At 40.5% G+C, this 11216-nt stretch overlaps 1 protein-coding gene and 1 pseudogene across 2 annotated transcripts in view; both read left to right on the top strand.

Moving 5' to 3' along the window:
• Window positions 1–11216, top strand: part of NCAPD3 (non-SMC condensin II complex subunit D3) — a 68476-nt gene that overhangs the window by 1059 nt on the left and 56201 nt on the right. Inside the window, exons 2-4 of one of the 2 annotated variants that reach the window (XM_003942951.4) lie at window positions 93–231; window positions 4445–4599; window positions 7850–8012. In XM_003942951.4, the coding sequence (XP_003943000.1) occupies window positions 168–231; window positions 4445–4599; window positions 7850–8012 (382 nt within the window). In that variant the 5' untranslated portion in view covers window positions 93–167. Of the gene's footprint in view, window positions 1–92; window positions 232–4411; window positions 4600–7849; window positions 8013–11216 lie in introns of both variants that reach the window. The other variant, XM_074400430.1, reaches the window with a different exon arrangement.
• On the top strand, window positions 4119–4242 carry LOC120360991 (U4 spliceosomal RNA; annotated as a pseudogene).

The raw sequence follows: 11216 nt of genomic DNA, 5'->3' as shown, positions 1-11216 counted from the left end.
CAGACGAGGCAGGTGATTGGTTGAGCGCATGGAAACGGCTCGGCGCGGTGATTGGCGGGTAGGAAATTCTGTACGTTGTGATTGGTCCGCAGGAACGCCTCGGCGCGCGCGCGGGAGCGAGCTTTGAAAGTTGAGTGCTGCGACTGCGAGCCGGTACCCTGGGTATCATGGTGGCGCTGCGGGGCCTTGGGAGTGGCCTGCAGCCCTGGTGTCCGCTGGATCTTAGCCTCGGTGAGCAGACGCAGCCGGGAGGCCCGCGGGCCGGGGGTGTCCTTTGCGTCCCCTACGGTGCCTAAGCCCGGGCCGGGGTGTGGGTGGGGGCGGGGAGGGGGCGCCCAGCTCCCGTTGGTCCCTGGTGTCCCCAGGCCCGTGCACGCCGGGATTGCGGCCAGCCAGGTTTCCCATGGGGCGTCAAACTGGCCAGGCCACCCTTAACAATAAGCAAACGTAGGCTGGCGTCTTCTAGCGCTTGTGCATCTGTTTTCTCCGCCTTCCCTGTCTTCCTGTGCACATCTTCGTGCGTGTTGGAAATAGATGCTCCGTGCCACAAAGAAAAATTAGTCCTGAGATAAAGGAGATTTCAGCGACGCAATTTTTACTTCCTGGGCTGCAGGAAGGGTACTCTCACTAGCCGTCTTGCCGCAAAAGTACAGTGAACAAAGGAGGACAGACAAATTTATTCCTTATGCATTTGGGGTTTTTACTGCTGTGTCTGATCTCCCAAGGCTAGAGCCAGACCTCACAATTTAAACTAAAACCTAACTGGCTAAAAACTGAAAACTTTTTAAACAGGTAAAAGCATTGGAGAGCTGCAACATGCCTGTGAGCACGTACAGCACAGGTATCTTAGTTAAAGTACAAGGACGTAGAATGTACTACGTGCCTGTAAGCAATGGCATATCTAAGTTACACAGGATAGGGCTTAACAAAGAGTTATTGGCACACTTAAAGATTTACTTAACAAGAAAAGAAACTTTTAAAAAGGAACTTTTCTACTTCCCGCAGTACACCTATTTTTATCTAGTAAGATGGTTTTAAATTGCAAATCTCTTTCTTCACCCAGACTTAGTTCTTGAACTTCATGTTCATAGGTTCAACGGGATGTCTCAAACGCAGACGTCATCAAAGGTCACATGAGTGAAAGTGGGATTCCCAAAGCCTGCTAATGGCACCAGCCAAGCCACCAACCCAGGAGTCCTGGCATTTCTGCTTCCCCTTTTATGCCCACCACCACCACCGGTTGTCCTGCCTCTGAGGTGTCTCAGGACCACCCTGCTCCATTCCTGATGCTGCTGTCCCGGCTCAGGCCTTCATCTTAGTCAGCCTTGAGCAATTTGCAGGACTATTTTAGCTGCTTTCTGATGTTAACTGTGCCAGCCCATCCCCCACACTTTTGCAAAATGACTTTTGAAAACACAGCTCTGAATGTGTCAAGCCTGTACATCTTTAATCTTTCCCCTTTGTTTCCTGAATAAATGAACCAGATCCTTAGCATGATTTATAAGAGCCTTCACCATTCTCTGTAGTATGCTTTTCAAAGAGCATACCCTTTGGAGTCAGACACACTTGGATTGCTCTCTTGGCTCTACCCCATAGCATCCGTGTGTTACCATGCAAGTTGCTTATTGCTAAACACCTGTTTCCTGATCTGTCAAATGGGGAATACAGTATCTACCTTACAGGGGTTTTGTAAAGATAAATATTGTACCTGCCACATAGTAACTGCTGAATATAGTAATTCTCACCCTCCACACCCAAACTCTATGTTTTAAAAATTTTTTTCATTTTGAAATACTTTAGTTTATTTCTGTTTCTGCTTTATTACACTGTGCTTGCTGGGGTGCACTTTTCTGCATTTATTTGCCTGGCAGAACTCTTACTTTCAGGCCCAATTTAAGAATCATCTTACTCCTCTCCTCCTGCTTCCTCGGTAATATTCCCTATTAAGTTCTCTAGCATGTTACATTTTATGCATTATTTTAACACTCATCCACTGCAAAAATAATAAATGCCATCTATTTACTGTTTTTTATGTGGCTAGCACATTGTTAGGCCCTTTTTACACATTATCTTTCACAAAAATCCTGTATTTCCAGTGATGAAGAAGAGACTAATTATGTGTAAGTGATCAAGTCAGGATATTTGCCTTGTTCTGACTCAAAATTCAGTGGTCTCTCTTCTATCATCGGCTGCTTTTTTTTGGTACCCTAAGTGTGAAATGTTGACATCTTTGTGGACAAGAACCTGCTAGCATTCCTCTTTGTATTCGTAGCACTGTAAGTGGCTTCCCTAGTATTTTCTCAAAGTGTTTGTTGAGTGAATAAATGATGTATTTGCTCCTCTTCTTCCATCCTAAGTGAAATAGTAGAGCAGAAGTTATCTGCATTTGACAGTTGAGAAAATAGATAGTGAGGGATTTGGGTTGAATAGTGTAAGGACATTGAAAAAAATCAAACTCAGTGTCTCCTATATTCTCACTCAGCGATCAACACAGAAGACTTCTGTGACCAAATGGTAGATAACAGGGCCAGTTACTTTCATCCAAATTAGGTTTGACGGTATTTACAGTAGGGAACTATTATAAGCAAAGCCAAAAGAAGGAGAGAGATAACTTTTGCTGTGTTCTATAATGACCTTTAAAACGTTGGAAATTTAGAAAGATACAATTATATTTTCAGATCTTCTTTCAGGCAGCATATTTCATGTCTTTGGAAGGAATGCTGTGCACAGCCACTTGCAGTACAGAGACCCCCGCCTCCAGGGTCAAGTTCAAGTGACAAAAGATAATGAGCAGATATATTCTAAGGAGGATGGACCTAGTTGAGTGCAAGGCCTATCATTTGCTGAGTGCAGTGTAATGCTCACATCTCTGTTTTTTCTTTCTTTATACCCTGCCCAACTTCTCTAAATCAGTGTTGAACAAATACTTTTAATATTAATTTGAAGGAATGCCTGATTAATAATTTGTATGAGATGTCTACATTTCCATCTAGTCATAATTTTTTTTTTTTTTTTTTGAAACGGAGTCTTGCTTTGTCACCCAGGCTGGAGTGCAATGGCATAATCTTGGTCACTACAGCCTCTGCCTCCCAGGTTCAAGCAATTATCTGCCTCAGCCTCCTGAGTAGCTGGGATTACAGGCACCTGCCACCACACCCGGGTAATTTTTGTATTTTTAGTAGAGACGGTTTCACCATCTTGGCCAAGCTGGTCTTGAACTCCTGACCTTGTGATCCACCTGCCTGGGCCTCCCAAAATGCTGAGATTATATGCATGAGCCATCACACCTGGCCCATCTGGTACTAATTTTAGTTTGGGAGAATAACAACAAAAACACTGAAGAAATATAGTTTGTTAGAAAAGAATGGGAAGATTTAGAGTTGAGAGAGATTGTTAAGGAGTCCAGCATGCTGTCTTAATATCGTTCCTCTCAATACATTCTTTCAGTCAGTGTATTTTAAAGTCACTGGATATTTCTGTGAGTCTGAGTCTGGCTAGCCTCATTTTAAACTTCCTGGAGAAATTATAACTGGTTTTTAAATACTACATTCTTGTCCAAAGACCTGATAAAGTGCTATATATTTTATTTGCACTCACTAACTTGGTTATGATATTTTCACAAAGGGACATCTTGGGCAATCTGATTAACCTCTGTTTCTTCTCTAGATTACACATATGGGAAAGCCTGATCACGAAATGTTTTGAAGTGTCCTTTCCCAAAACTGTTAGATCTTAAAAGTGTTTCCTTGCCGGGCGCGGTGGCTCAAGCCTGTAATCCCAGCACTTTGGGAGGCCGAGGCGGGTGGATCACGAGGTCGAGAGATCAAGACCATCCTGGTCAACATGGTGAAACCCCGTCTCTACTAAAAAAAAATACAAAAAACTAGCTGGGCGTGGTGGTGCGTGCCTGTAATCCCAGCTACTTAGGAGGCTGAGGCAGGAGAATTGCCTGAACCCAGGAGGCGGAGGTTGCGGTGAGCCGAGATCGCGCCATTGCACTCCAGCCTGGGTAACAAGAGCGAAACTCCGTCTCAAAAAAAAAAAAAGTGTTTCCTTTATATTTTTAGAATATGATTAGCCTAATAGCCAGCTCTCACTTGTGATTTAAGATTCTCTTAAGCTTTGTGCAGTGGCAGTATCATAGCCAATGAGGTTTATCCAAGGCACGATTATTGCTAATTGAAAACTGTGACAACTTACAATATAGTTGGCACTGACAATTTTTGACAGTCTCTGTGGAGACTGAATTGAAACAAAAAAAGAGAGAAGAGATTCTCTTAACCTTTTCTGCTTTTCTTTTATTATGCTACATCTATATTGTTATAACAAGTTAAATATGAATTGTGACGAACTTTTCTCCTCTTGAACGTACCTGGAATCTAGAGGTGATTCTTTTTTTTCCTTGTTACAGAGCACTTACAGATTTCATTGCCTTTTCCCCTAGAATGGGTTGACACAGTGTGGGAACTGGATTTCACAGAGACTGAGCCTTTGGATCCCAGCATAGAAGCAGAGATCATAGAGACTGGATTGGCTGCATTCACGAAACTCTATGAAAGTCTTTTACCCTTTGCTACTGAAGAACATGGATCTGTAGAGGTAAAAAAATTTAAAACAAACTAGCCAAATTTTGGTGTTAGAAGAAGGTGAAAGTCATTATTATAATCTAAAGCTTGGCGTTCTTGGTGTACAGTTCACAGAGAGTACAATATGAGTAACATAAAGACTGTGGTAAATTTATTGGAATATCCTAATAGGTTTCCTCCAAAAGATTCAAGGTACTGGTCTGATTTTTTTTTTTTTAAGACAGGACAACTTTTTACAATAGCAAACTAAAGGAAAAGTATAAGCCTGGGTGTGGTGGCTCAGATCTGTAGTTCCAGTACTTTTAGAGGCTGAGGCTGGCCAATTGCTTGAGCTCAGGAGCTGGAGACCAGCCTGGGCAACACGGCGAAACTCTGTCTCAGAATGGAAAAAAAAAAAAAAAAAGGAAAAGCATAAAGGCAAAAACAAGAAAACTAGTCCAAGGAAAATTGAAATAACAATCCAGACATGCTTTCAACTTAACTTAAGAAACTCTGATGTTACTAATCTGAGGAATGACTAGTTGAATTAACAGTTGTCCAAAAAGTTTCTGTAAATACTGAGTTCTTTCCAGTGCATAGAAGTATAAATTATTATTAATATTTAGGTTGTTAGTTTTCAAAAAAAAACAAAGGACTGGGAAGCAGAACAAAAGTTAATTGGATATTAACGTCTCTCAAACATTTAAATGAACAAAAAAAATTTAGTTACAAGTTTCACATCACAAAACTTAAATCATGTAATTAGACACTCCGTCATCATAATGGTAAGTATTGCCTTAAGTACCTGAGTTGACAGGGTGGGGGTTAAGATACAAGCCTCTCCCTAGGCTGAGGTCCCTCCCAGGGAGGAAGTGTGGACATTTGAACACTAGCCAAACTAAGTCCAGCAGCCACATAGAGCTGCAGGGGGTGGAGAGTGCAGTGCCACTGTGCATTTGGGTGCCTGGAAATATTCTGTGAACCAAATTATGGAAAATGTTCTAAGAGAGGTGCAGATTTGTTACATAGGATGTGAAAAAGGGAGCACGTTAGGCTTGGGGAAGGTTCCAGAAAGAAGGTGGCCAGCAGCGAATCTTCACAGATGACTAGCAGAAGCTTGGGTGGCAAGGCTGTCCTAGTGAAGGAGCCACCCAGTGGGAACATGCAGAGAGTGCTGAGAGGAATACAGAAAAGGTGTGTGGTGGGACGGGACAGTAAGGCAGAGAAGCGTAGGTCATGGGTAGCTTTACGTGAGTGTCAGCAGTGGAGTTTGAACATGTTTAGTAAAGTGTGTAGGAGGTTGCATTTATTAACTCATTTAATCCTCACAAGCAGCCTTGTGTGGAAGAGGTTACAGTGAGCAATAAAAAGGTAACATGAATAGATCTGTTTTAGGCAGATATTCCTGACAGTAGATGGACTGAAGTGGGGGAAAAAATGTGTGCAGGGAGAACCCTTAGGAGACTTTTGGTGATCCAGGTGTTATGAATAATAATGGCTTGGTCTGGAGTTATGATTTTGGGAACTGGAAAGAAAAGCTAAAAACTAGGGACATTTTTGGAGGTAGAATTAATAGGGCCTTGTGAACTAGGAAGCCTTTGTGAGATCTCTAAGACACGCTGTGAACTGCTAAACTGACTGGGCATAGAGAGTTAGAAAAAGAAGTAAGTCAGTGATCCGTGGATTTCAAAACTGGGAAGATGATGATATTGTTAACTGAGGTGGGGAATAAGGGAAAAAGAGCAAGGTCAAATGGAGAAACTGAGTTCTGTTTAGACTTCTGAGCGTGAGATTCTTTCAGGAGATCCTTGGGCAGTTTAGCAGGTAGTAGAAATGTGAGACCAGGAGAGACAGGAAAGTTCTTTAAATCGAGGTGTGGGTTGAAGCGCAGTGATGCATGAGATCACTGAGAGGAGAAGAAGCCAGGACAGAAATGGGGAGCTGGTTGGAAGGGGTCTGTGGAGGGGCAGTCAAGTGTAGGGAGTGCGGGGGCACTGATGCCCAGACCAGACAGCAGCCATGAGATCACATGGGGCCATGGTGACTTCACACACAGAGCCCTGGTTTGGGGTGATCTATCATCCCGGTGAGTGCAGTGGAGGCACAAGTGGCATTAGGAATGAAGGTGTGATACTGTAAAGGTAGGAGATTATTTCTTTTTTTTCCCTCCTTGAGACCAGTGTCTTGCTCTCTCATCCAGACTGGAATGCAATAGCATAGTCATGGCTCGCTCACTGCAGCCTCAACTTACTGGGCTCAAGTGATCCTCGCACCTCAGCCTCCTGAGTAGCTAGGACTACAGCTGGTTGCGACCACACCCAGCTAATTTTTTATTTTTTGTGGGGAAACAAGGTCTTGCTTTGTTGCCCTGGCTGATTTCAGACTCCGGGGCTCAAGCAATCCTCCTGTCCTGGCCTCTCAAAGTGCTGGGATTGCAGGCATGAGCCACTGTGCCCAGTGGAGATGATTTCTCCGACAAGTTTTTTTAGTTAAGGAAAGGAGCGTGCTGAAAGAATTTTTTATGGTCTTTCTTTAAGATGATGTTGTGACTAATCAGAGAGGTATTACCTACCACTTCCCCTGCCTTTTCAAAGAAGCAGGAAGTACAAGGTCTGCTCACTTGAAGTTTGTGGGCCTTTTTTAGTTATATACTCAAGGATAAACCATATTTAGTTCCTGCTATGTTTAAGTTATTAAAATAACCCATTTCTTATTCATATGTTTAGTAGGAGAAGACATGGAATAGTGATAGAATTAATTAAATTGTAGTTACTTTTCTAGGGTTTATCTCCTTTACCTGGGCCACTTCCGAGATTTCTTTCATTTTCTGCTCCCTTTGCCTACAATCTGCAGAACATTTAAATTTAAATAAAAGGCTCTGATTTCCTCCATTAGTAATTATTGGTAAAGGGATTTGAGTTCTTTTTAAGTAGAGGAATTTAACTTTTCTGAATAATCACTAATATATGGTGTCCCAAAATTCTTAGTATAGTTTTAAGCTATAATTTCTGAAGTATATATGCTTCAAACTTAACAAAAAAATTATTTTGGAAGTATAGTTATTTAAATATGTTATATATATATTTATCTTTGTAATTTTGGATAATGTATTTTTAATTTAGATATTTTGTTTCAGTACCTTTGAAGATGGTCAACATTTAGCATTAGGAGCCAGGCTAGTCTTTCTCTTTTTGTAAGGCACCAAGAACCTGTAAAAATCAAATAATAGGAGATGTTTCCATTTCTCTCATGACCAGCTGTTGTGATTTTCCCTTTGCCTACAGAGTATCTGGACCTTCTTCATTGAGAACAATATTTCCCACAGTACACTCGTGGCATTGTTCTATCATTTTGTTCAAACAGTACATAAGAAGAATGTCAGTCTGCGGTATAGAGAATATGGCCTTCATGCTGCTGGGCTTTACTTTTTGCTACTAGAAGTACCAGGTATGTAGACCTGATATGATAGGATAAATCTGTCGTTTTTTTTCCTTCTACAGTTTTCAATTCTTATACTTTGTTTCTTCACTTGTAAATGGGACAGTTCTAACCCATGGCAGAGAATTGTTCTGAGAAACAAGTCTGTGAAGTACATGGCATGTTATAGGTGTTTGCAAACCTTCCCCCTTTTTTTTTAACATCTGAAATTATGCTATATATAAACTAATAAAAGTAATCTGAAAAGGACCACAAGAGTTCCACGCCCACCCTCCATCACCCCTGCCTAAAATTCTGATATTTCCCTTTCTTCTCCTGATTCCTTGTCAAGGCTGAAAAAAACTGCTGTGGGGAGCCATCGTGTTACGCCTCTCCTTTGTTGGTATTGAAAAATAAGTTAAAACCATCCTAATCAAGAAAACAGGAAAGCAGCTAGTAATACTTGAAGGAGAGCACTGACCAGGAGTCTGTTCGCGAGCACTGTTTCATTTTATTATCAGAACACTAAGGAGGCTGTTGTTCCTCCTATGACAGGGAAGTCCATTCTCTTCCCTACTCCAAACCCAAGGTGAGAGAGAATGGAACATAGAGATTGAGTTGGAGAACACTAGAAGACCTAATTTAACAATATTAGGTCTTCTAATCCTTGGCCTCAGGATTTCTTTTCATATGGAAAAGAAGATCAGTCACCTTGCTGCTTATCCTTGTTCATATTAGCATTTGTAATTAATGCTGAGGATTTATTCCATGTGATCTGGGAATGGGCAAAAGGGTATTATATTTAAAGCCTTGAACATTGGTGTGTTTTATTGTTAGTGCACCCAGAATGACTTTGGAAATGAGTAAGTTCCTAAAGAACTTTGTTGCTAAGCGGTGTCTCAGTTGTAACCAGGCCCTCTCTCAGAAAAGTAGTGGTTTTGGAAATCCAGTTTCACTCTCCTCTTGCCAGATGCAGCTTTTTCTGATTAAGGTTAAGATTTATGCCCGAGCAAAGACGTGGCTGTTACTAATTGCGTGGGCCACTTGCAGCTTTCCAGCAAGCAGTATTCTTGCCAATTACCTTCTGTTTTTAAATGTTTCAGATTTATGACTGGGATGCTGTGGATACTTAATATTCGATCATGAGATAACTCTTTTTCAAGATCGTTTTGCTTGTTCTGCCTCTCGTTCATTTCCATATGAATTTTAGGGTCTGCGTGTGAATTTCTGCAACAATGACAACAAAAAGCCAGCTGCCAATTTGACAGGGATTGCATTGAAACTGTAGATCAGTTTGGAAAGTATTGCTAGTTTAACAACATTAGGGCTTCTAATCCCTGGCCACAGGATATCTTTCCATTTGTTGTAGATCTTTAATTTATTTCAATAATGGTCTATAATTTTTGGTGTGCATCTCTTGCACTTCCTTTTTAAAGTTTATTCTTAAGTATTATTTTCAATGCTATTGTCAATAAAATTGTTTTCTTAATTTTATTTTTGGTTGTTTATTGGTAGTGTATAGAACCAAAATTGGTTTTGATTATTGATCTTATATCCTAGAACCCTGCTGAACTCATTTGTTGGTTCCAACAGGGTTTTCTTTGTGTAAGACCATGTCGTCTGTGAATAGACACAGGGTTACTTCTTCCTTCCTTCCTTTCTTTTTTTTTTTTTTTTTTTTTTTTTTCCCCTAAGACGGAGGAGTTTCACTCTTGTCTGCCAGGCTTTGGTCTAATGTCGCCATATCGGCTCACTGCAAACGCCGCCTCCTGGGTTCAAGCGATTTTCCTGCCTCAGCCTCCCAAGCAGCTGGGATTACAGGCATGCACCACCAAGCCTGGCTAATTTTTTTTTTCTTCGTATTTTTAGTAGAGACAGGGTTTCTCCATGTTGGTCAGGCTGGTCTTGAACTCCTGACCTCAGGTGATCTACCAGCCTCAGCCTCCCAGTGTTGGGATTATAGGCATGAGCCACCGTGCTCAGCCACTTCTTCCTTTCTAGCCTGGGTTCTTTCTCTTTCTATTTACTTTTCTTACCTATTTTCCCTGGCTAGAACCTCCAGTGCAATGTTGAATAGAAGGGGAGCGGAGCATCCTTGTATTATTCCTCATCTGAAGGGGAAAGCATCTAGTCTTGCTTTTAAGTATGATGTTACCTGTGGGTTGTTTCAGGATGGCCCTTATTAAGTTACTAGCCTTAGTTTGTTGAGTGTTTTATTGTGAAAGGGTGTTGGATTTTGTCATTTGCTTTTCTGTACTTGTGAAGTAATCTTGTGGTTTCTTATTCTAATACAGTATATTTCATTGGTTGATTTTTCATATATTAAACCAATTTTGTATGACCTTGGTCACGGTATATGATCCTTTTTATATGTTGTCAGAGTGTTTGCTAATATTTTGTTGAGGTTTTTCTGTCTATATTCATAAGTGGTATTCTTTTTTTGAGACATTTTGTCTGGTTTGCGTATCTGCGTAATACCATTCTCATAGAACAAGTTACGTACTATTTCGTTCTCTTGTGTATTTTTGAAGACTTGTGGAAAGATTGGTTTTCTCTTCCTTCAGATCTTTGGTAGAATCCACTAGTGAAGTCATCTGGGCCTGGAGTTTTTTGAAAGAAGTTTATGTTTGTAGATTTCTAGTGATCTCCTCTCATGCTTAATGTTGGCAATTTGCATTTTGTTTTTTCTTGATCAGTCTAGATCAAGATTTATTCATTTTACTGTTCATTTTGGAGAACCCCCTTTTGATGTCATTAATTGAATTCTGTTGTTTGTCCCTTCCTTGTTTCATTGATTTCTGGTCTTACGGCTATGATTTCATTCCTTACTTTGGGTTTAATTTGTTCTTATTCTGACTTTTGAAGGTGGATGCTTAGATCTTTGTTCTCACATACATATCTTTGTTTCTAATACAAGTATTTAATACTATAAATGTCCCTCTAAGTACAACTTCATCTGTGTCCTACAAATTTTGATGATATGTTTTTACTGTTCAGGCCAACGTGATTTTCTAACTTTTATTGTCATTTCTTATATCTCTGAGTTGTTTAGTAGATTGAGTCTAATTTCCAAAGATTTGAACTTTTCTGAAATCTTATTATAATTGATTTTTAATTGTTGGGGTCAGAGAATATACATTATATGATTATAATACTTGTAAATTATTGAGTTGTGCCCTTTTTTTTTTTAATGGACCTGGAGTCTAATTTAGTGAATCTTCTGCTTCCACTTTA

The sequence above is a fragment of the Saimiri boliviensis genome, chromosome 6 (assembly GCF_048565385.1).
Source record: "Saimiri boliviensis isolate mSaiBol1 chromosome 6, mSaiBol1.pri, whole genome shotgun sequence".
Taxonomy (NCBI): domain Eukaryota; kingdom Metazoa; phylum Chordata; class Mammalia; order Primates; family Cebidae; genus Saimiri; species Saimiri boliviensis.
Note: the sequence above shows the minus strand (reverse complement) of the source record. Positions and strands in the feature narration are given on the sequence as shown.